At 42.5% G+C, this 26,153-nt stretch overlaps 1 protein-coding gene across 1 annotated transcript; it reads right to left on the reverse strand.

The window, feature by feature from the left end:
• Positions 1 to 11,394: 11,394 nt before the first annotated feature.
• On the reverse strand, positions 11,395 to 22,384 carry CUZD1 (CUB and zona pellucida like domains 1; the record flags this gene model as incomplete). The annotated part of the gene is made up of 9 exons (XM_080695219.1): positions 11,395 to 11,561; positions 13,453 to 13,721; positions 14,895 to 15,286; positions 16,641 to 16,813; positions 17,294 to 17,511; positions 17,844 to 17,994; positions 19,580 to 19,794; positions 21,077 to 21,227; positions 22,303 to 22,384. 9 exons carry the CDS (start codon positions 22,382 to 22,384, stop codon positions 11,395 to 11,397), a joined length of 1,818 nt encoding a protein of 605 aa, XP_080551345.1.
• Positions 22,385 to 26,153: the final 3,769 nt, after the last annotated feature.

Below are 26,153 nucleotides of genomic sequence, written 5' to 3' on the forward strand. Positions count from 1 at the left end.
TACATGGAGAACCAGGAAAGGGGCAACCCAGCAAGACAGAAAACTTTTAGATGAGAACTGTCCTCTTGCCAGGCATGGTGGCCCACACTGTAATCCCACTACTTGGTAGGATGAGACAGGAAGAGTGCAGGTTCAAGGACAATCTCAGCGATGTAGTGAGACTCTTAGCATCCTAGTAAAACCCTATTTAAAAACAAAAACTAAAAAGGCATGAAAGTGTAGCTTGGAGGTACATTGCCTCTGGATTCAATCCCCAGTAACATACACACACAGACACACACACACACTGTCCTCCTCCAGCCAAATACCACAGATACACTGAGGTCTTCCTCCACCCCAGACAACAAATGTTGAATAGGAGGCCTAGTGGTCCTCACGAGGGCCCCTCCTTCCTTCCTCCCCTGGCCAGGAGGGTGTCAGATACAACAGGGATGCTCACTGCCTCTGAGCCATAGTGAAGCCTCACCTGGACCTCCACTTCAGATACAGACCAATGGGAAGCCTGAACTTTGACTTCTGAGCCACCCCAACCAATGGCTGGTGCCATGGCCCTCCCTTAGAGTCTGTGTGTGTGCGTGACCCTGCATGCATGACATGGCAAACCTCAAGGAGGAAAAGCCCTGAGGGAGCGTGGTCCCTGGTCAAACTACCCCTTGCTCTTAGATGTTCTTTCATAGCTATTGTTCTTTTGGTAACGATTCTATTATCTTTCCACACAACTTGCTCTGGTGATGTAAAATCAGGACTATGGGAGAAACTGAGTCCGTGGAAGATAAATTTTTTGGTAATATATGTCTGGGCCCTTAGACTCCCCCTGCCTTGCTCCAAGCTATAATAAAACCTAGTTAGAGCGTAAGTGCTGTGAAACCATTCAGGCTGCAGCAATTACAATGCAGAGTTCCTCTCTATTTTTGCCCTTGATTCTAATCATTAACCCATAGTAAAAGCCTTAGGAGTCAGCTGAAGCCATTAGCCCTAAAACTAAAAGAAAGGCAACTGGTGCCTCTGTTTACCTCCTCTCCTTGTGATCCAGCCTGGATATAGGAAAGATAAACTTTGTATGTGATTTCAAAGCACTCTCGTTGATGAGCAACCAATACTGCCCAATACAATAGAGCCGAGGGCCAGGAAGATTCTTGACCCTTGCACTTAGTACATGCACTCTCCGGAGACAAAGAGGCACCACCTGGCTAAGGGATAAGTATGTCAGAACAAAAGACAGATATAATAAGCGTGCAGGTATGAAGTTTTGATGGAGATAAAGAAAGGAAATCTTGTGAGAATAAGAAAGCATTTTGTATTGCGCCGGGCGTGGTGGTGCACGCTTGTAATCCCCTCGCTTGGGAGGCCGAGACAGGAGGATCGCGCTGGTTCAGAGCCAGCCACACTGGCTTAAGAGACCCTGTTTCCAAATAAAAAGTTTAAAAATAGGTCTGGGAGTGGAGCCCGTGGGAGTGTATCCCGGAGGTAGAAGGGCTTCCAGGAACCCCAGTACCACCAAAAAAAAAAAAAAAAGCATTTTGTATGAAGTAAAGTTTATCCTAAGATTGTCCCAAATGGGAAAGAAAGGATCAGGATAAAAATCAGAAGATTAAAAGCAGGTTGCAGAAAGGTTTGTGGTATGTGATGAAGATGGATTATTAAAAGAGGAACAATAGGTTTCTAACAAGCCTACCACTTGTGTGTTCCCAAGAAGAAAGTGCTCAGCAGCAGGTAGAGGCTAGAGGAGTACATCTGACAATTAAATCTAAAAACTTCATGTTGCTTTTTGGGCCCTGTCTGCTAAAATGTATTGTGAGTGTAGTTTCATAGGATTGAAGCTTTCAGACTTCAGATGGTGTTACAGACAGGACCTGACAGACATCTATTGCTGCCCTTTGGATCGTCATAGAAGTACACGGCTCGGACCCACCTGACTTCCCCATGCCAACTACATGGACAAAGCCTAAGGAATGGAAGGTTCCAAAAGGGTTAAAGGAGATTCTAAAGGCTGAATTCTCCAAAAAACTCTGGGTGTGACTCCTGCCCTTTTGGAATTTGCCCTCTAAGGCCGCCCATCTGCAAGGCCAAGGGGCTGGCCTTAATCACAAGATCTGGAGCTAATCTTAATTACAAGACCAGTGTCCTTTTGTCTTGTTTACATATCCTTCACTATTGCTCTTTAGTGTTTACACCTTTTTTTTTAACTAGGAATCTCACTGGGGAATGATATAAAAATCTTGGTTTGGGGAAATAAATTTTTGTTAATTGCACGAGAGGAGGCAGTTGTCCATGTCCATCATTTTTCAGGTCTCTCCCTCTCAAGTCCCGGAGAGGAATCTCCACATTTAGGACCGTGAACAGGAATTTGAAGGAGTTTATTTCATTAAGGGGGAGAGGTCGCTGCAGAAAAAAGCCTCTGCAGAAAACAGCCGAAGCTTTTGCCCCACCTTCCAGGAACCCTGTCCCAGCGGTTTCAGTGCTCTGACCAAGCTTGGTCCGTTGCAGGCTGGCCAAAAAAAAAAAAAAAAAAAGCAGCAGATAAAGGTCCTTCCAATCACCACACTTTGATGGGTATCTGAAGGGCCAGCTCAGACTCAGATCTGCCCAGGAAAATCAGCTGGGCCCTTTGTAGCAGCGGCACCACAGTTCAGCTCTGCTCCCCTCACCCCTCTAGGGGCTGGTCCTGAGCGCACACCCCAGGAACCTCTCGGGTCAAAGCCAGATCCCTAGGATCCTGACCCATGACAGTTGGTACCAAGTGTGGCCCAAGGAAGCAGATCCTAAGATGGAATTCTGGCGCCAGCACTGAGAACTCTCTGCTGGTGGCGAGGGGAACCCAGACACTCCTGACTGCTGACCCATTCTCCCCTCCAATTCTTACCCCCACCCCAGGGCTTGTCACTGGCACCAAACCCTATTTTAAATTGCAGAGACCCCAGCTGAAGGACTAGAACCCAGACCACCAACTCTACACCCGGGGCCTTTTGACCCTTCAGAGTAGCTCTTCTGCCAGGAACACCGAAGGCTTATAGGTGTTCTTGCAAGGATGACTTGGAGTCATAAGTGAATCTTCGTTTATTTCCCTAAATAAACTGGGGAGATGAGCAGAGAGCTCCTTCTCTGCTACTTTTGCAAGCCTCCTTACAGAAGGCTCTTTTACTGATAAGTTTAGACAAAGCATCTGTTAGTGCCAAACTTAGGATGCACAGAAAAAAGAAACTTATAATCTAGAGAAAGGGCAGTTAGCAGCATATATCAAGGACAGACCTAGTATAAGGAGGAATGTCCACCCAGGCTCATTTCTGATATCAGGACCTTGAGACAATCCTGCGTGCAGGAATTCTCTCCACAGCTCACTGTGTGCACTGCTGAGAGGCCCAAGAAACTTAATCCTTGATGGTCTGCAACACTCATCCTCAAGAAAAAAATTAGTAGTGTCTGTTCTGCTCTTGCATGTGTATAAAGCTCAATAGCTCCACTACAAGAGATTTTCTGGGCTGGTCATGGTAGTGCGTTCCTGTAATCCCAGTACTTGGGAGGCTGACACAGGAGAATTTCAGGTTCAAGACCAGCTGCAGCAACTTAGTGAGACTATTTCAAAATTTAAAAACTTAAAAGGAGCCGGGCGTGGCGACGCATGCTTGTAATCCTCGCACTTGGGAGGCAGAGACAGGAGAATCACGCATGTTTGAAGTCAGCCGCGCTGGCTTAAGAGACCCTGTTTCCAAATAAGAAGTAGAAAAAAAATAGGTCTGGGAGTGTATCCTGGAGGTAGAAGGGTTTCCAGGAACCCCAGTACCACCAAAAAAAAAAAAAAAAAAAAGAGAAAAAATCAAAAGGGCTGAGGGTATTCAGAGGCAGAATGCCCCTAGGTTCAATCCCCAGTGCCAAAATTTAAAAAACATTTTCTGACTTCTAGTAATACCAGAGAGCTGTGTTGTTTGAAGTACTCAGTGTGATTTCTCCATTTTAATTAAATTTACACTGTTTTCATGTTAGATTTAAAAAGAAGTTTACAATAGTTTGATTTATTTTTTTTCATTTTACAAAGAGATTTATTTTTTTATTTTTATTTTTTAATTTATTTTATTGAAAGTAAATGCTATACATTTAATCTGTATTTGGTGCCCTCTCCCCCCCCCCCATTGCCCTTCTCCCCTCCCGCTACTTAATACCCAGGCTAACCTTGCTATATTTGTACTTTTACACCTATTTGGAAATAGCCGCTCATCAGTCAAGTTCAGCCTCCTTCCTCTCTTAGTTTTCCATTCAAACTTTGCTGAAATTTCCCTTCCATTATCTGGAGTCCCTCTGGTATCCCCAATGCTCACTTGTTTGGGTATATTAGAGGAAACATATGTCCCTTCTCTTTCTGTGTTTGGCTGATCTCACTTAACATAATGCTTTCCAGAACTTTCCATCTTCTTACAAATGACGTGATTTTGTTCTTCTTTATAGCTGAATAGAATTCCATTGTGTGTATTTCCCATAACTTTGCAAACCATTCACCTGTTGATGGGGGCCTAGGTTGTTTCCAAACTTTGGCTATTACAAATTGTGCTGCTATGAACATAGGTATGCATATGTTGCTATAGTTCTCTGTTTTCAACCCCTTTGGAAAAATACCCAGGAGTGGTAAAGCTGGATCGTATGGTAGATCTATTCCAAGTTTTCTAAGGAATCTCCACACAGATCTCCATAGTGGCTGAACTAGTTTGGACTCCCACCAACGATGTAAAAGAGTTCCTCTTTCCCCACATCCTCGCCAGCATTTATTATCGTTTGATTTCTTTATGCTTGCCAATCTGACTGGGGTTAGATGGAATCTCAGTGTAGTTTTGATTTGCGTCTCCCTGATGGCTAATGATGAAGAACATCTTTTCATGAATCTATTGGCCATTTGTATCTCCTCTTTTGTAAAGTGTCTATTCATTTCATTTGCCCATTTCTTGATTGGGTTGTTTGTTTTGCTAGTGCAGAGTCTTTTGAGCTCTTTGTATATTCTGGATATTAGCCCCCTATCGGAGTGGTGACTGGTAAAGATCTTCTCCCATTCTGTAGGCTTCCTCTTTAGGTTCTTGATGGTTTCCTTTGATGAGAAGAAACTTTTTAGTTTGATGCTATCCCACTTGTTGATTCTTGCTTTAATTTCCTGAGCTTTGGAGGTTTTGTTGAGAAAGTTACTGCCTGTGCCTGTATGTTGTAGTGATGAGCCTATGTTCTCCTCTAATAACTTCACAGTCTGTGGTCTGATTTCTAAGTCTTTGATCCATCTCGAGTTGATTCCTGTGCATGGTGAGATATAGGGGTTTAGTTCCATCTTTCTACAAATGGATAGCCAGTTCTCCCAGCACCATTTGTTGAAAAGGCTGTCTTTTCTCCAGCATATGAGTTTGGCCCCTTTGTCAAAGATTAATTGACTGTAGGTGTGTGGATTTGTTTCTGTATCTTCTATTCTGTTCCACTGGTCAGTGTACCTGTTATTGTGCCAGTACCGTGCTGTTTTTACTACTACTGATCTATAGTATAGTTTGAAGTCTGGGATTGTGATGCCTCCTGCGTGATTCTTGTTGCTGAGAATTGCTTTGGCTATTCTGGGTCTTTTCTTTCTCCATATAAAGTTCATGATTGCTTTTTCTAGGTCTGTGAAGAATGTAGTTGGTATTTTGATGGGAATTGCATTGAATCTATAAATCATTTTTGGCAGAATAGCCATTTTGATGATATTTATTCTGCCTATCCATGAGCACAGGAGGTCTTTCCATCTTCCAAGGTCTTCTTCAATTTCTTTCTTTAATGTTTTATAGTTTTTGTTGTAGAGGTCTTTTACATTTTTGGTTAGTTTTATTCCTAGGTATTTTATTGGTTTTGAGGTTATAGTGAATGGAATTGATTGTTTTATTTCTTTCATTGTGGATTCATTGTTGGTATAAAGAAAAGCCTCTGATTTCTTTAGGTTGATTTTGTATCCTGCAACTTTGCTGAATTTGTTAATTAACTCCAGAAGTCTTTTGGTTGAGTTCTTAGGGTCTTCTAGGTAAAGGATCATGTCATCTGCAAATAAGGATAATTTTAATTCCTCTCTTCCTATTTGAATTTCTTTGACTTCCTTCTCTTGTCTTATTGCTGTGGCAAGAGTCTCAAGGACTATATTGAAGAGGAGTGGTGATAGTGGACATCCTTGTCTTGTTCCCGATTTTAGGGGGAATTCTTGCAGTTTTTCCCCATTCAGTATAATATTGGCTTTGGGTTTGTTGTATATTGCCTTAATGATGTTGAGGTATGTTCCTTTTACTCCAGTTTTCTGTAGTGTTTTTAACATGAATGGGTGTTGGATTTTGTCAAAGGCTTTTTCAGCATCTATTGCTATGATGATGTGGTTTTTATTCTTGATTCTATTTATGTGGTGGATGACATGTATTGATTTGTGTATGTTGAACCAACCTTGTTTTTCCGGGATGAAACCAACTTGGTCATAGTGTATTATTCTCTTAATATGGTTTTGAATGCGTATGGCTAGTATCTTGTTTAGAAATTTTGCATCTATGTTTATTAAAGATATTGGTCTGTAGTTTTCCTTTCTTGAGGTATCTTTATTTGGTTTGGGAATTAATGTGATGCTGGTCTCATAGAAGGAATTTGGGAGAGTTCCATCTCTTTCAATTTCCTGGAATAAGTTATGAAGTATTGGTATTAGTTCTTTACTGAAAGCTTTGTAGAATTCAGCTGGAAACCCATCTGGGCCTGGGCTTTTCTTTGATGGAAGAATTTTTATTGCCATTTCTATTTCATTGTTTGCTATTGGTTGGTTTAGGCTTGCTATGTCCTCTTGGTTCAGTTTAGGTAGGTTAACTGTGTTTGGGAATCTATCGATTTCTTCCATGTTTTCTTGTCTATTGGAGTATAAATTTTTAAAGTAGTTTCTGATAATCCTTTGAATTTCTTCACTATCTGTGGTGATGTCTTCTTTTTCATTTCTGATTTTAGTAATTTGCATTGATTCTTTTTCTTTTGGTTAGGTTAGCCAGGGGTTTATCAATTCTATTAACCTTTTCAAAGAACCAGCTTTTTGTTTTGTTGCTTCTTTGAATTGTTTTTTTGTTCTCTATTTCATTTATTTCTGCTCGGATTTTAATAATTTCCTGTCTTCTGCTGGTTTTGGGGTTGGACTGTTGCAGTCTTTCTAGATCCTTGAGTTGTGCCAATAGGGTCTGAACTTGGTGATTCTGAGTCCTTCTTATGTGAGCTCTCAATGCAATAAACTTTCCTCTTAATACTGCCTTCATAGTGTCCCAGAGATTTTGGTAAGTTGTGTCTCTGTTTTCATTTATTTCCAAAAATTTCTTTACTTCTTCCCTAATTTCTGCTCTTACCCATTCATCATTCAATAGTGTATCATTCAATCTCCATGTATTTGCATAGTTTCTTTTGAGTTTCCTGTTGTTGATTTCTACTTTAATTCCATTATGGTCTGAAAAGATGCAAGGAATTTTATTACATCTTTTGAAATTGCTGGTGCTTTCTTTGTGTACCAGGATGTGATCTATTTTAGAGAAGGTTCCATGGGCTGATGAGAAGAATGTGTATTCTGTAGTTTCTGGATGAAATGTTCTGTATATGTCTATTAGGTCCATTTGGTTTATAGTTTTCTTTAGTTCTAAAGAGTCTTTAAGTCAACTTTTGCCTTGAAGATCGATCCAGTGGTGTGAGAGGCGTATTGAAGTCTCCCAGAATTATTGTATTTGGGTCTATTTGAGATCTGATGTCCTGAAGGGTTTGTTTTACAAATGTGGTTGCATTCACACTTGGAGCATAAACATTTACTATCATTATATCATCTTGGTGTATTGTTCCTTTTAATAAAAGGAAGTGCCCTGATTTGTCTCTTTTGATGTGTCTTAGTTTAAAGTTTGTTTTGTTGGATATCAGGATTGCTACCCCTGCCCTTTTTTGTTCTCCAGTAGCATGGTATATCTTTTTCCATCCTTTCATTTTCAGTCTGTGAGTGTCTTTGGCTGTTAGGTGAATTTCTTGCAAACAGCATATATTTGGGTTATGTTTTTTGATCCACGTTGCCAATCTATGTCTTTTGATTGGTGAGTTAAGTTCTCTGACATTAAGAGTTATTATTGAAACATGATTTTTGTTTTCTGTCATTTTGTGTTCTGTCATCTGTTTGGTAGCTTTTTCTTTCTTCCTTACTTAGAAGCCCCTCTGATCACTTTCCTCTCTTCTCTGGTTCTGAAATCTGCTTCTTTTTTCTTCTTTATGGTTTATTTCTTTAAGTATTTTCTCTAGTGTTGGCTTTGAATTCATAAATTTTTTTGAGATTTTGTTTATCCTGAAATACTTTTATTTCGCCATCGACTTTGAATAGTAGTTTTGCTGGAGTAAGCAGCTTCGGTTGGAAGTTATGTTCCTCCAAGGTCTGGATCACGTCATACCAGTCTCTCCTGGCATTCATGACCTGGGTTGTATAGTCTGGGGTGATTCTTACTATTTTGCCTCTGTATGTCACCCGACCTTTTGTTCTCACTGCTTTTAAGATCTTTTCCTTGGCCTCTATGTTAGTCATTTTGACTATTATGTTGTGTGGGGAGGTTCTTTTTTGATCTTGTCTTAAGGGTGTTCTGTATGTCTCCTGAACATGAAGATCTATCTCTCGTTCCATGTATGGGAAGTTCTCTGAAATTATTTCTGTGAAGAGATTACGGATGTCCCTGGTCTGTACCTCTATCCCTTCTTCAATGCCTTTTATCTGTAAGTTAGGGCATTTCATCTTGTCCCAAATTTGCTGTATGTTTAGGTTTTGTTGCTGTAATGACTTCTGCATACTATTGACTGTGTTTTCAGTGTTGGATGAACTGTCTTCTAACAGTGATATTCTACTTTCCATTTCCTCTAATCTTCCAGAATTTCTTTCTATTGCTGACTTCATTTCATTTTTTGACTCTTTCATTTCATTCCAAGCCTCTTTCTGATTCTTTTTTAGTGTTTCTAACTCATCTTTCATCTCCTCTAAACTTGTTTTAAATCCTTTCATCATATTGTAGATCAAGATTCGGAACTCCCCTTCCTGCATTTCTTGTAGGTTAGTATTCGTGATTTCTGTCATTTCTCCATTGTTCCTAGTTCTCATATTTTCAGAGTTCTCAGGTCTGGTTTTCTGCTGTCTTCCCATCGTTAGTGGGTATTATTTTTAGCCCAGTCTTTGTATTAGGACTTTAGAAAAGACTTATCCCCCCAGAAAACAAACTTATCCCCCCAGAAAACCAAAAACCAAAACAAACCCAAAGACCCAAAAAGTAAAACAAACAATACCAAACCACAATAGTAAAAAATAAAATATAAAAGGATAGAAAAATAGTAAAATAATAATAATAATAATAATAAAAGAGATAACAGTCCTACTATGTTGCTGATATATGGTGAATCTTGTATTTGCTCAGAGTGTCCCCTTGTGGCCCCGTGCAGTTATCGCGCCTTAAGCGCTCTTCTTTGGTCCCGGAGTTGAATTGGCCCACTTTGCACACACTGGCACTCACATATATCGTACTCACTGTGTGCTCGCCGGGTCCGTGGCTCCTCTGAATTCATGCTGGCAGTCCAATCTGTGGCTCTGAAGCTCTGGCAGCTCTCCTGTATCCTGCTGACTTTTCGCTCCCGCGGTGATCAGGTGAGCAGGTCCACTTCCCGGTCCCTGCTGATCTCCGGGCGTGTCTGCGGGGCCGCCTTTGTTGGGTGCCACTCAGGAGCTCCAATTAGCTAGCAACTTCAGGTATTGGAACTCTCTGGTCACTTTCAGACTTTGGAGCTTCTCTGGGAATGTTAAAGACCCAAAAGTCCCGTATGGGCCAGCGGCCCTGAGGCCCCTGCGCCTGCGCCTGCACCCCGCCGGCCGCCGAGTCTTCAGCTCACTATCTGCTTTCTTTGTGTGTCGTGGTGAATCTTGCAGTTCAGTTGCTGGATTTTTTCTGCCGTACTCCCCAAGTCTGTTTTGGATCGTACGTTTAATTTTTTCTTTATTAAGACACTTCTGTCTCAGTAGTTGAACTTAGTTTGCTTCAGCTAGTGAGGGACGCTGCGTCTCTCCGTCGCCATCTTGGAAAATCTCCAATAGTTTGATTTAGATAACATGAATGAACAGAGAGGGAAGTCACTGCCTGGCTGCTTGCAGAAGTATTTGGAAGATTTATATGAAAGTAATGAAATGAGGGAGATTTGCATTGATTTGGAGCAGAAGCTCAGCAGCCCCCAAGGACTTGTTCTGTCAGAGTGGGGACTCTAACATCCACTGTGTATGCCCTCCAGCATCTTATATGTGCGTGTTTTGTTGTCGTTTGTTCATTTGTTTTGTGGTACGGAGGATTGAACCCAGGAGCATTCTTCCTCCAAGCTACACTCTCCAACCCTATTTTATTTTTTACTTGGAAACAGGAACCTCCCTATGTTGCTGAGGGCCTCATTAAGTTTCAGAAGCTGGCTTTGAACCTGCCATCCTCCCGTCTCAGCATCCCAAGTACTAGGATTACAGGTGTGTGCCACTGTGTGGGGCCAGTACATGTTTACAGCAGTAAAGAGAAGGCCTTTGGGCGTTCAGGAATGTGCCTACCTGTTTGGACTTAGGTCAGAAGCTGAAACTGTGTGTGTTGTGAAATGACTAAATAAATGTATGGTACTCATTTAATATGATTAGCTTTGATGCTTGGCAGGTGTCTTTAGTAGTGCCTGTTCAGTAGATGGGAAAGTGTACATCTGAGGTAGCCACTCCTTGATAGAATGATCAAACTTTGGCTTTGATGTTTGGTGGTACATGGGAGGAAAAATGTTTTTACCTCATTAACCCAGAAACAGAATGCAGTCTCTCATTTTATAGCCAGGTTCTTCTCTCCCAAGCCCTTTTCTGAGTGGCTTAGGTGAGAAACGCTGACTGCATGTCAGCACTAGGATTCTGGAATCAAGGAGATTGCAAGTTCTCTTACGATCCAGTTTCAGGAACTCTGGCTTTTGATGTTTCAAAAGGTGGCGTGTCTCCACTTAGTGTCTGCGTCTTATATTTGCATTTTTACTTAGCCTCCAAAAAATAAAAAATAAAAGCCTCCAATCTCGAAGACTCCTTTTCTTAAGTAAAAATAACCATTTTCTTTTCATCTAGTAGTTGGTTAAAATGTTTTATTTTTATGAAAAGGTCTAATTCATGTAATGTTCTTCATTCCTAAGATGAGAGCTAATGGGCATAGTATCTGTCTATTTCCACCATCTTCAATGAAACACACCAACACAGTGATGCAAGGGCCTGCATAGCACTTTGGGGAGGGCCTTCCTGGTTTATTCGTAAGCCCTGTAGCCATGAGGTGCCATCTCTTTCAGCATCAGGGAGAAACGTGTCTTACTTAGAACCGAACCAGTGAGTTAATAACTCTGCAGCTTCTGGTATTTGTAGTCCATTCGCTGATTTATAAAATACCTCACTGTGATAGTGGCTACCATCACTGCATTCAGAGCGAGGACCATGAATGAAAACAGATGTAGGCTGTTGAAAGGTTGGCTTTCTACTTCATGTGTTTGATGCAGAAGTCCTGTAATTGAAAACAATTTTAAAAAACTGTTAGAAGTACAAAATTTTGGTAACATTTATATCTCTAGATATTCCATGACTCTTGTGCATGAATTAATGAGTAATGTATAATTCCAACATAACTTAAATGAAGATTTCAAAAGAGAAAATTCAAATGTTTGGATTAGTTTATGTGTATATTCAAATGAATTTGTTTGAAATGATAGTCTTAATTAGGTTCCTGGATGTAACATGAAAAAGATATGAAATGCAAGTGCAACAGTCAAGTGAAAAGGTGCATTTATTAATGGTCACTCTTTCCCATAGTTGTTAAAATACATCTGATCAGCGGATGTGGTGGCTCATGCTTGTAATCCCCGCGCTTGGGATGCTGAGACAGGAGGATCGCGCAGGTTCGAAGCCAGCCTCAGATATTTAGTGAGGCTCTCAGCAACTTAGTGAGACCCTGTTTCAAAAATAAAATATAAAATAGGGCTGGGAGTATAGCCCGGAGGTAGAAAGCCTCTGGGTTCCAACCCCAGTACCACACACACACACACACAAAAAAAAAAGAATAAAAAATTGGGCAAGAGGTGTAGCTCGGAGGTCAAATGGCCCTGGGTTCTATCCCCAGACCTGGGGGGAAAAAAAAAAAAAAAGCCAGACGTGGTGGCGCACACTTGTAATTCCAGCATTCGGGAGGCTGAGACCTGGAGGACTGTGGTTCGCTGACAGCCTCAGCTACTTAGTGAGGCCCTCTGCAACTCAGTGAGACCCAGTTTCAAAATAAAGAATAAAAAATAGTCAGGGGATATAGCTCAGAGGTCAAATGCCCCTGGGTTCCATCCCCAGACCCTCCCCTCAAAAAATACATCAGATCAACAGGAAATGATTTTGTTTATTCTTTCAATAGGAAACAGAATTTTTTTTAGTATTTAGTATGTTTCCTTAATTATACCCCTTCTCAAGGTTTCGATTTATTTTAAGGTAGCATTTATAATACATCAGGCACACTTTGTAGTAAATGTATTCATAAAAATTACTGAGTTAAACTTTTGTTTGTACCTTTTTGTTTTTTGCCTTAGAAATGTTGTTCTACAAACCAGTCAATCCTTTATAGTCCATACAAATAATATAAAGTGACACAAATTATAGGATTTTGAAAGCCAGAATCACATCTAAGATAATTTTTTTGTGTGTGTATGGGTCTGGGGATGGAACCCAGAGGCATTCGACCTCCGAGCTACATCCTTTGCCCTATTTTTTATTCTTTATTTTGAAACAGGGTCTCACTAAGTTGTGAAGGGCCTCACTAAGTAGCTGAGGCTGTCCACGATCTGCGATCCTCCAGTCTCAGCCTCCCAAATGCTGGGATTGCAAGTGTGCGCCACCACGCCCCGCTTAAGATAAATTTTTATCAAGAGTTTTTATTTAATTATGGTGTATCTTAATCCATTTAATTGTCCTTAAGTATTTTATATCTCTCCTTCCCTGAAACCTGGCAGATTTTTTCAAAAGAAGGTGGGTTATCCTGTGTTAATATCGTAGATTCTCTATTTTTAAAATATAATATAGGGTAGTAGTTAAAAGAAAACATTTTTTCTGAGTTGATATCAGTAAGAAGTCAGAAAGCTAAAGGACATTAGTTTTTAGAAATAAGGACATATGTGTAGAATCAAAATTCATATAATAATGGTGAATCATTAGATATCATATGCTTATGCTGTACCTGATATGCATAGTATCAACTGATGGAAATAAATGTTTCATGCGTGCTTAAAGCCCTTCCTTGATTTGCTAACACTTGTATTTTGAATGTCTAAAAACTGTACATCTTAAGAACAATCAGATTTGAGAAAAGGCGTTTATAAGCCATGGGGTATTCTTAGGTCATGAACAGCTTTTTTTCTTACCTGAATTTTCACCTGCACTGCGATCCCTTCTCAGACGAATGGGTCCTATGATGGAGTCAGTCTTCCACTTGTATGAAGAAATCTCCCTTTTCCTTCTCAAGAGGCAGCCTTGATTGCAGCGGGACTGCTGATCAGCACTGTCACATATCAAAATCTTACACTGCAGGTACACAGAGCTCAGACTTCTCAAGAATTTAAAGGCATTAAACTGGAATCTTCCATGGTGTTCAGATAGGGGGTACACCTTACAAGTGTCATCTCGACTACATCTGGAACACAATTTATGAACAGGATCAGAAAATTAACAGCAGTTCGGTCTTTTCTATACCACAAAGAGATGATACAAAGGTTTCTTTGAACTGTTTGTGAATCCAGAAATCTCTCTAGAAAGATAATATCTATGGTTAAGACTAGTTATGTACATATGTAAAATGACCAGTGCCAATCTCAATGTCATGTATGGGGGAGGGGAAAGACCGAGGAGAGTGCGGGTGGGGGGGCTCGCCAAGTGCTATATACATATATGTACCTATCACTCTGAACTTCACTGTAACATGAGACTACAAAGCACCAATAAAAGTATTTTTAAAAAAGTAAAGGATTATAGTGAGCTAAGACTAAGGATCTGATTTCTGGGTTTGATAGAAAGGTTTCTTCTAGCTCTAAAAGTCCATGTGAACTAATAAGAAAATTGATTTCTATGAATTGGGACTCAGTTGCCTTTTCTTACATGATTGTTATTAAAGTAGAGATATAGCTGATTTAGTTAAATCCATTAGCTTTTAGGAAGCAAATGAAGGAAACCCTTCATTTCAAAAGAGAACTTTATACCTTTTCTTTTAAGAAAGCTGCATCAATTTTCCTGATGACATTATGTTCTAAAGATGCAACACATTTAAGTTAATCCAGGTTTCTGTTGAGAATACCAAAATGGCGCCAGGCATGATTGTGCACGCTTGTAATCCCAGCATTCGAGAGTCAGAGACCGGAGGATCATAGTTCATGGAAAACCTCAGCTAATTACGCGAGGCCCTTCACAACTCAGTGAGACCCTGTTTCAAACATAAAGACTAAAAAAATAGGGCTGGGAGTATAGCTTGGAGGTAGAATACCCTTGGGTTCTATCCCCAGTACCACACAAAAGAGAACTAAAATAAATAAAAAAATAAAAAAGAAAGCCTTCTTAAAAAAACATAAATTTGTTGTCCATTAAATATTTTATAAGTCAACTTGAAATTCTAGAGGATATGGGTTGTATCTACATAAATGTTTTAGCTTAATTATTTGTGGCTAGTACACGGTTACTATATTTTATAAAATGATTAGGAAAAACAATCAAATCCCATGGAAATTATCTATATACACATACAAACCTAGTACGTCATTCAAATCATCATCACACTTAGGAAGGAATATAATACATCAATTACATCTATACCTACCCACTCTTGATTAAATCATAGGTCGGTGAAGCAAAGTCGGATGTGGGAGACGCTCTACAGGTATCAAGAAACACCACCAAGTTTGGATCTGAGGCGTGTAGACTGACTTGAACAAAAAGGGTTTGGTTCAGATCCACATAATATGGTGACTCAGCTAGGGGGTTTTCAAATGTATTGGACTCAAAAAGAGCCATGCTTGTGTTGTATTTGCCCAGCGCATTTTGATTCTGTATTACGTCGTCTTCTGTTATGTACATCAACTCCACCGTGGAATTATACTCCATTTCACACTTCACAACAATCTGGAGATGTTTCTGACGGGTGATCACAGCGGAAGTCGGGGACGCGATAAAAGTGATTACGTTGGTGTAAGTAATCGAGTGGTCTTCCACCTGCAGAGCACAATGGGGTTCAACCTCCTGTGCTAAACACCGTTATCTTTTACAGGTGTGAATGACATGATGGGGACGTACTTTTCTTCAAACAAGATAATAGCTTTCATGTCAAAAATGCTATAACCCTTGAGTGGAAGTTTTATTGAAGAAATATTCTGGGAAATGAAGAATGAAAGTCTGAGATGAGACACACAGTTTTTATTAGAAAGACCTGATGATAGAAATGGACAGAAATTTTTTCAGCCACATTAAATCCATTTTGAATGCAAATTTGCAGTCCTGGAAAGACTGGAAACTCTATCTACAGAATACTGCCTTCCACAAGGTGCACTAAGTTAGTGTAGCTACCAGGGTTAGTTTCCCCAAAGCACTCAGACACTCCCTGGGCTGCCTTCTCTAGTCTAATAAAGCCTAGGTGTTCATTATTTTTGACAAAATTATATGTATTTTTTGTGGAACTGGGGTTCCTGGAAACCCTGCTACCTCTGGGTTATACTCCCAGACCTATTTTATATTTTTATTTGGAAACAGGGTCTCTTAAGCCAGCGCGGCTGGCTTCAAACCTGCGCGATCCTCCTGTCTCCGCCTCCCAAGCGCGGGGATTACAAGCGTGCGCCACCACGCCTGGCTATATGTAATTTTAATACATAAAAATTTTTAAAATGTATAAGTATATTTGTATATATGTGTATATTTACATAACCCTATACATGTATGTATATACATGCATACAAGTGTGTGTATATACATATATGTATACACATATATATATATATTGTTTATTTCTGTTCTTAGCCACAGTTCATTCTTTTCAATTAGGTTGTTGTTTAACCTTCTTTAAGAAGCTCACAGGATGCATTTCGAAGGCCCTACTAGTTGATAACCTTGTAGATCGTATATGGGAGTCCTAGAACATGTAGAACAAATCAGACTTGAGGTCCTTCATGCTTAAAACAAGGATGTTTTTACCTTCCACCTTTACAAGGGAAGAAATACAATCTTAAAAACCCAGTTCAATTTTTTACTAACTGTGAAATGTAAATATTTTTCCACATAAGCATTCCCAGTGGGCTATTAAACCCACGGCACATAGCTGTTCAAACCCTCCCTGGTGGGCCTTCAGAGTTCTTTGCCTTCTGGGAAAGATGCCAGCCTCCCATGACCCTGAAAACACATGCAGCAATGTTGCGTTTGTGTGTGAATGCGTGCATGCTCTTATATGTCCACCCACGCTGGTCACACGTTCAGCCACGAATGCTGGCAGTGGTCTGTGAAAGTGGTCGGCAAGCTCATGCACGACCAGCGTATGTTTGGCACTGGACAGAGCCCAGCTGTCAGAGTCTCACTTTACCCTTTTCACTGTACCACACTGATCCAGAGGGATGGCGAACTCCACAACATTCGATACTTTGGGTTTGCAGGTTGGGTCATTTAGTTGTAAGTTATTCTCATTATAGCCAAAAGACTCCAGGTAGGATTTGCTTATGATAACTCTCATCATGTCTGAAGCACAAGTCAAAGATGCTGTCAGGAAAGAAAAAAAAGGAGGGGAGATCGTGATGTTTGTGCCAACTGGGATTCGCATCGTGAAGATTTCCACGCAGATGAATGTATAAAAAGCCCAAAACTATGCTGCCCTAAATGGTAGCCAGAAGCCCAAAATGCAAAGCAGGTGATGCACTTTTACAATGTTCATGGTCACCTTGCTTAAGGCTAGAATCTGTAAATCTAATATTTTTAAGTTGTATTTGGAGATAGCATTTGAGGAGCCAGTTAATATTTTCTACAAAATTCTTTTTCAGTTCAATAAAATCATTCATTTCCTCTTGTTTTAGCAGTGCCCAGAACGGATGCTCAATCCTCGGGTTATGACCATGTTCCCAAGTACATGTGACAGTTTCCACCCAGGAAGAGCCACAGGGAGGCTAGGAAGGAAGGAGCAGTTTCTATGTCCACAGTGCTCAGACAGCTTAGCATAATCAAGGAACATAAAATGTGACTTACTAGTGTTGACGTTTTCTGCATAGATTGAAGTGTAGGAAGCAGAAAAGCCCCGGTAAGAATTGGCATAATCTGTAGATAACACGACAGTCAAGGAGTCTGAGGAAGATTCAAAGGTGGGCTTCTCGAGGCCACACACTTGTGCCATCAGGCCAGATTTGGTGGAGGGGCCATCATAGACAGCAATAAAGTCAAATCTGCACTGGTCGTCTACTTCTAGGCTAAAAAGGAGGGCCTCTGGTGAGAAGCTTTTCAAACCAACTTTGTTTCATTTCCTATCATCCCATTCTTAAGTTACTCTACATTTTTCCTTACAATGGCATCCCGGCTTTAAGATGACAAATCTGGGGCTTTTGTTAGTCCCTGACGGGACCCCAGAATCCTCAAAAGGAAGAGCCAACTGAGTCCAGTGCAATGGTACTGCTAAGTGTTTTCCTTTCTACCTCAATGCTTTGATGTGGGGGTGCATGTGACGATTCCTCTTCCCCCAGGCCCTTCAGTAGCCGCGTGGTTCACTGCATCTGCTCCGGTGGAAGTGGACAGAGGTACTTACAAAATGTCTTTGAACTTTAAGTTTATCTTGTAACCTTTCTCCACTTGAATGTGCCACACACAGTAAGCCAGCTCGGGATGTGGCTTTGGGTAATTGGGGCTGGTAAAGGATCCTTCTAGAGCGTCCAGGTAACCGCCACAACCTGGAATAGCTGAAAGGAATGTGAAGGTTTCTGAGAATGTAAATCAGAATAAAGACATCTTGGAATTTCTGTGCTGGGCGTGAAGGCTAATGTCTCCCCAAGCCAGGCGTGGTGGCACACACTTGTAATCCCAGCATCTGGGCGGCTGAGACAGGAGGATTGTGCAAGTTCAAAGCCAGCCTCAGCTACTTAGGCCCTCTGCAACTCAGTGAGGCCCTGTTTCAAAATAAAGAATAGAAAGCCGGGCGTGGTGGCGCATGCTTGTAATCCCCACGCTTGGGAGGCAGAGACAGGGGGATCGCGCAGGTTCAAAGCCAGCCTTGCTGGCTTAAGAGACCCTGTTTCCAAATTAAAAAAAAATATATAAAATAGGTTTGGGAGTGTAGCCCAGAGGTAGAAGGGTTCCATCCCCAGTACCACCAAAAAAAAGTAAATAAAATAAAATAAAAATAAAAAATAAAGAGGGGCATATCTTATTGGTAGAAAACCTCTGAGTTCAATCCCCAGTACCACAAAAAGAGAAAGCAAGAAAGTGAGGAAGGAAAAAAGAAAAGAAAGAAGGAAGAAACGAAAGGAGGAAGAAAAACCAGTGGTCTAAGCAGAAGAATGTCAAGATCAGTTCTGGGCCTTCGAAAGGAAACCAGAGTGGGTCTTTCCCTTGCAAGGCCGGGGATGTAGCTCAGTGGTAGAGCACTTTCCCAGCATGTGTGAGACCTTGCGTTTTATCCTTAGTGCTGCAAAGAAAAGAAATTAGTGGTCCGCATGAATCTAATTCCTCATGGCAGTATGCTTTGGATAAAAAAAATAAATTGAGGTGCTGTGAATGTAAAGGTATATAACATCTGTCTAAAAATTAGGTTGGCTTTCCTCAACCTCTGTTCCCCAGTCTTGTCAGAAACATCCAGGGATTTGATAAACATGAGGTTTCCACAGCCGCATCCCATATCTACTGAATCAGACCAGAGGGAGGCACAGTCCCTCAACAGGATTTGCAAAAGGTCTCAGGGTGGTGGTGGTGGTGGTGGTGGTGGTGGTTACGATTATTTTGGGCACTAGGGATTGACCCTGAGGCATTCTACCTCTGAGATACACCTCCAGCCCTCTTTATCACTTTTTTCTTTTAATTTTGAGACAAGATCTCACCAAGTTGCATAAGATCTTGCTAAGTGCTGCAAACCTGCGATCCTCATGTGTCCACCTCCCAAGTACCGGGGTTACAGGCATACACCACCACACCTGGCTTCAGGGTTATTACTACACAGGCTGAAAGTGGAGTCTCTGCTTCGTGCTCTAACACAGCACCCCTCAGCCTGTGGCTATCAGATCAGCCCCAGCCCTCTGCCAACCTGGGAGCTGGTTAGAAGGAAAGCTTCGCAGCCTCCCCCTGAACCAACAAATCAGAATCTCAGAGGCGGGGAGCAAGTCTGTATTTTAACAAGCTCTCGGGGTGATTCTGAGTGTGCTTGAGTTAGAGAACTGCTGCTCTCCCCAACAGAGAAATCTCTGAAACTCAACATCACAACAACCCAGGCAGGAGCGGGTGTCACCTGTGCTTGTGGGAGGGACGGGAAAAGACGTATAAATGAAGGCTTACCAGTGCCAGGAGGGAAGAAGTAGTAGAAGATAAAGACAGATCTTCGCACTCTTGCAGAGTTAGTGAGTATTTGAAACGTCAGACTATTGGAGGATGACTCGAAGACGGGAACAAAGTCATTTTTACTGCAGATCTCCCCTAGCAGAGGCCCGCTGGTGGAGCTTCCATCAAAGACTTGAACGTTTTCACTCTCACAGCTTCCATCTGGATCCAGCCTGTGGACAGAACACACCTGTGGCTGGAGGAGAGTCACGAAGCAAAGCCAATCGCTCTAAACACTCTAAGACCAATCACCATCCCCACCATCTGCAAAATCAAACCACACACGATCAGCCTTAAGGGCTCAGGAAGGTGAACTGATCTATCTACATCTTATATCACCTATGTAAATATGGAGCCAGAAGGCAGGACTTTCCCTGTCCCCATCACCCCCGCTTCCCATGCCCATGTATTTGGAGTAGAACCTTCTTCCTTAGAACTGATTCCCACTGACATATTCTATCCAAAGGTTGAGAAGCACATCTTTTTCCATAGCCACCTCTCAAGTAAAGTGAATCTTAGCATCTCCCTAGCTACCCCTTCTCTCTCTCTACATCACCACTTTCTCGTTTATAGGTATACTCCCATGTTCTGCTTTGGACAGGGCAGCTCAGGGTTTCAGTTATCTGAAAGGATAGGATCTCCCCAAATGCCCACAGGAAGCAACTGTCCAAGAGAACAAAAAGAAAATACTACAAAGGTAGCGAAATCTAAGTTCTTCTTCCACACTAGTCACTTACAGTCTGGTTAATTTTGGAAAAGTGATTTACATTTTCTTGACCTTGGTTTTCTCTTCTGGAAAATAGGGCTGTCACAGCATACTTGTTACTCTTTCCTGAGGTTTAAAGCATCCTGACTAGGAAGCATCTTCTACCAGCCTGGCATGCAGAAAGTATCTAGAGAATGTTAAGTGTTTCTTCCCCTTTCCCTCTCTCTTCCCACGCCTATGTTCTCTTTCTCTTTACAAATCAAGAATAATGTCTATGTTTCTTAGTTGTTCTCCTATTCTAGGATGTGCAAAAGTCCACTTTTTCATTTTCTTAAAACAAAACTCCATCTTCAGTGGCATAGGGCCATGGTTCTCAGCGCTGTGCCCAGACCAGCAACATCAGCATCACTTGGGATTTGTTTCCTATGGGAATTGTCAACTCCATCCACCCTACCTTAGAGACCCTGGAAGTGGAGTCAGCAGGTGTGCTTCAGGGAACCCTCCAGGTGCTTTTGATGGCTCCAGAGTGAAAACCTCTAAGAGAGGGTAAGAGTAGGGACTCTGGATGTGGGGTTCTGGGGTTCCCAGTGACCACCAGACATCACCATCATCACCATCATCTTCATCATGGGAATCACTATCACCTCTAGCAGCAGCTAAATTCCTTCCAGGGAAAACCTCCCACAACTCTATTCCCAGTGTTGCCAGAGGTCAAGCACCCTGGCTGGGAAACTGGAGCTGCTACTTACTCGATGTGGGAAAAGATGATTCTGATGTTCTTGTCTTCTGGTCTTTCTATCGTCCAGGTGCAGTTCTCGTTGGCATTGAGTTGCACGATCAGGGCTTTGTGGTTCTCTGCCAGGTTGGCCCCGCCCAGACTGGCAGTGCAGAGCGATCTCCCTGGAGAGACCACAGTGGGTGCTCAGGAAGTCACTGGGAATCTACCTCCCACACATAATATCCGTACAGGCATGCAGCCACTAACTGTAAATGGCATTTCACTCACTCCAACTAAACTACAAGCAACTGATTTCTCCTTGGAGAGCTTGGGGAGAAAAGATGATTCACCTACATATGGTCCGTAAGGGAGAATGTGTTAGGGCCTGAAGAAAGGTAGTTTAAAAGGAAGCCTTATATCTGGGATGTGTAAAGAATTATAACTAAATAGTTAAAAGACAAAAAACAATTAAACATGGACCAGAAGAAACACTTCCAAAGAAGATCCCAAACTCCATTTATACAGCAACAAAGTTTTCATTTTCTTTTTCATCTCTTATTGATAAGTGGAAATGTCCTTATAATAATAGTCTTTTGTTTACTCTTACATAACAATATCTATTAATATTATGTTCATTAGGGGAAGAAATTGGACAGCAAAGACCATCGAAGATGCAAAGCATGATCATCTCACAGTCATGATCATCCGCCCAGAACCAATCAGCATCCAGACTTTGCTGGGGATACTTCCCCGCTTCCCTTTCTGCTTCCAGATTTTGTTAATGCTTAAACATATATATTTTTTAATCACAAATACTGTCATATGGTACAAATTCCAAATAGTTTGTTTTCAGTGTAGATCCTGGGCACTTTCTTATTGACTAGTGTCATTTCTAAAAACATGCACATCCGTGTTCCTTTGTATGAATTTGCTGTAACAAAATTCCAGAAATTTATGTATGTTGTTTTTAAGTTATATAAATATTCATAGACTTGTATTTTTATAATAATTTCATAAAGACAAAGTCTTGGTGGCAATATTGCCTTGTGAAGTTCTCTGTGCTTTGTATATTTCGATGTACATTGACATATGGGCCTGAATAAAATACTCACTTTACAAAATTCCCAGAGAGCACTAGAGTAAATTTTTCTCTGTATGGGGCCAACAGCAGATATAAAACCTTTCAAAGATTTTGGAAGCAACCTATTGAAAAGAGGTCTTCCCTGTTCGGATTAAGAAACCCTATTCATTTCTTACCTTCAGCCTCAGTCGAGTTCAACTCTGCCCCACACGAGGCCATTAAAAGGAACCCAAGTGCAAGTCTTCCGAGGACCTCCATCTTTGAAAGAGGCTGGACAACCTCAGGGGCTGGCGGGCTTTTATACTCCTCTGAGTTTCATAACACCTGATTTCATAAGCTTCCTGGCCACCTCTAGGGCAACGTGTCAGTTTTCTGGTGCAGGGGGTATTGGAGGTGAGAACACTGCAGCTGAGGAGCTGCACTGATGCCAGCATCTGTTCCCCAGCTCAGTCCTGGAAGGGCTGCAGCCAAGGTCCCCACCCCCCACCCCCAGCTTTTTGTGGCTTCTGAGCAGCTGGCAGGCCAGGCCCTGAGTAATTCCTCAGGGAACTGACCCAGCAGGAGCCTTGACCTGGTCCGCAGATCCTGCAGAGGGTGGCACCAGCAACACCTTGGGTCTGCTGCTCTCCTCCAGGGCTGGAAGCTTTCTGGCATCCAGAGCTCAGTGGGTCGGGGGATGGTGTGGAGCCTGGTAAACTCTGAGCCCAGCTGGGCCACTTAGATGCCTACTGCGGGGACTGGGGCTGAGGGGAGTGAGGGGGGAGCCCCAGAGGCAAAGGCAGTGCAGGGCAGGCTCCCTGCAGGGTTTCTAAGTGGCCACCTCTGTGAGGATGAGGCAGGTGGGTGACGAGGGAAAGGAATCCTGGCATCTTCCCTCTCGCCACTCATTCATCCACTTATTCGTTCATTCAGTAAATATTAATTGCTCACTGTCCCAGGGCCGGAGAGGCCAAACGGAACCGGAGAGACACAGCGTCTGCCCTCGTGCAGCTTGTGCTCTAAACAGAGAAGCAGACAATGGACACATGCCCGGTCACGTTTGGCTACGGAGCCAAGTTTAGCTGGGGCTGAAACTGGAAATGCCTTCAGACAATGTACTTTCCTTTGGGGGTTAGAAAAGTGTTGGCCATTTTGTTTCCTAGTTTATCTTTTCCTCTTCTAATTACCCTACAATATTACAAGGCTGTTTCCTCAAGCCTTACAGTGAGCAATACATATATTTTTAAAAGGGGGTACGTATAACGAATAAAAGTACTGAAGGAAGTGAGGGTTATTTTGAATATTGCACATTTATTCAAAAGTATATAAAATAGCATTTCACAGCATATAATATCATGTAAACACTATAGAACTTGAATAATAAAAACATTCTACTAAGAAAAAATGTTGCACAAGAAGATTTTTATGCCCACCATTCATTCCCACGTCAGAGTCCCTCATTTATGCCACAAAGGCAGGGTGGCAGGGTGTCAAAACCTGCATACATGCTGCACTCATCACAGCACGGGAGGGCGCGGCAGGACTCGGTGGTGACCTCTTTGGCCGGGATGACCGTCTGGCTGACCTTGGCTGGATTAACACATTTTGTAGCCTCACTTTCGGATTCCTTTGCAGCTCTTTAGAAAAGAAACACACAAAGCCTGGACTTAGAATTTTTCTTCTCAGTACATTTCCTAATATTGTCAAGGCTGTGTGTGTGTGTGTGTGTGTGTGTGTGTGTGTGTGTGTGTGTGTGTTACTGGGAATTGAACTCAGTGGTATTCTACCTCAGAGCTATATCCCCAGCCCTTTATACTTTCTATTTTGGAACAGAGTCTCCCTAAACTGCCCAGGCTGGCCTCGAACCCATTATCCTTCTGTCTCAACCTTGCAAGTACTGGGATGACAGATGTGTGCCACCACGCCCAGCTTTTCAGGGCTATCTGGGAGGTTCAGGGCTAGAGAAAAATCACACATGAAACACCAGCCCTAGATGAAAGTTCTGCCCCTCTGACAAGTTCCTCTCACATCCCTTCCGCTCCAGCAATCACTGCGCATGCTGATGGGAAATCGGGTTACAAAAGTAACAGTGAATCCCAAGCAGGGATCACCAGGTCCTAGGTGCAGGCCCTCCAGAGGCAGGAGCAGCGGGAAAGTGCTTCAGCCAGCTGTGACCTGGGCTCTGCATCCACCATCCAACCTCCTGGAACGGGGACCCGCTATTGCTGACAAACAGTCTCTCTGATACCAAAGTCTTCTCCCCAAACCTTAAATATCTCATCTGAACTATGCTCCCTTGCCGGCTGTCCTCCAGAGGACCTGTGTCCTCCAGGCCCCATCGCTGTCCCCAAGGCCTTCATCAGCAACGAATGAGGGAATATCCCGAGAGCTCCCGACTGGGGCGGAGGGAGGTCAGCGTGGCCCTGCTGAGTGAGCGCCAGGCAGAGCTCAGCCCAGCAGCCTGTGGACGGAGGGAGGCTGCGCCCAGGGCTGACACGCAGGGACGCTGACAGCAGAGCATCCTGCTGAGGACATGCTGCCCTGGGGTCACAGCCCACCTGGAAGGGCAGCGGCCTCGTGACTCTGTGCCCACCGCCCTTCGCCCATTCACCCCTCGCCCTGTGCAAGCAGAGAACCCCAGGCATCCCCCTGGAGGGCTTGGTCACTCTTCTCCACTGGACTCACATCAGTGCCGTGGAGAGTTTGTTGTAGAGACGCATGACCACGCCTACCAACAGGAGCATGGCCACCAGGATTCCACTGGTAATGACGAGCAAAATGATGGTCCGCAGGTCAAAAGCCCTGAGCATACCTGGGCAGAGAAGTACAGGCCAGCAATGAAGGCGGTTTCCCTCCCCATGCAGCCACCACAACCCCACACGCTTCCCTTGGCAGAAGAGGGCCAGACCCGAACACAGAGCCTGTATGTGTGAGCCATGAGGGCTCAAGGTGGGCCTAAGGCAGCCCAGGGGAGGGTGAGAGGGTTACTTCTGTATGAAAGGGGACTATAATGCAAAATCCAGAGAGATCAGGACAGTAGAAAGCATCTTTGCCTCTCACAGGAGCCATGTGCCCTTCAGCAACAAATGGTCCTACACTGGGACTAGTGACTCCTGAACTCTGCCATGTTCAGAATCAAACTGACCTCTTGCTGTCCAGTAGACTCAGAGATTCCTTTGGGAATGGCTACTTCAAAACTGACCTCTCACTGTGTACCAGGCTCAGAGGTATCCTATGGGAGTGACTACTTCAAAATGTTATTTTTCTGGAAGTACTGAGAAAAATCCATTTTGCCAATAATACAAGATACTTTAAGAAAAAAAACCTTTCAGTTCTACTGAAAAGTGCCATTATTTCGTGTGTGTGTGTGTGTGTGTGTGTGTGTGTGTGTGTGTGTGTTTACTGGGGATCGAACCCACAGGCATTCTACCTTCAAGCTATACCTCCAGCCTGATTTTATTTCTTATTTGGAAGCAAGATTTTATTTCTTATTTGGAAACAAGGTCTCAGTAGGTTGTTAAGAGCCTTGCTAAGTTGCTGAGACTAACTTCGAACCTGTGATCCTCCTGTCTCCATCATTTCTTCTAAATCCTAAATTCTCCCAGAAAAATCCAATTTGGAGTAATCGATTGTTGAATCTAACTCCAAAACTGGGAAAAAGTGGGAAACCCGGGGGAATAGAAAATCAATCTGATGGTGAAAACATACTCACTACCTCTGAGTCTTCTTGGCTAGATGAAGGCCTATGGTTAAAAAAAAAAAAGTTACACTTTAATTTTAGGAAATAGAACATCTTATCAAAAATATCTCAAAGCTTTACCTGAAGAAAGGAAATTCACATTATTGAGGTCCAGGGTTGAAGAACTCACTTTAGAAGTGCTGTCTTCCACCAGAGCAGGCAGAATGGACGGCCCCTGGCAGCTCTGTGTCCCCGCCAGTTAGGACACAGCTGTGTGACATCAACTCTTAGGCAGCGGCTCTCTTTCTTGGAGTTCCGAATTCCATTCCATGCACGGGTATCTTTTAGCACCAGTGAAAATAAAAGTGC

This window comes from Muscardinus avellanarius (genome assembly GCF_963383645.1).
Source record: "Muscardinus avellanarius genome assembly, chromosome: 4".
Lineage (NCBI taxonomy): Eukaryota > Metazoa > Chordata > Mammalia > Rodentia > Gliridae > Muscardinus > Muscardinus avellanarius.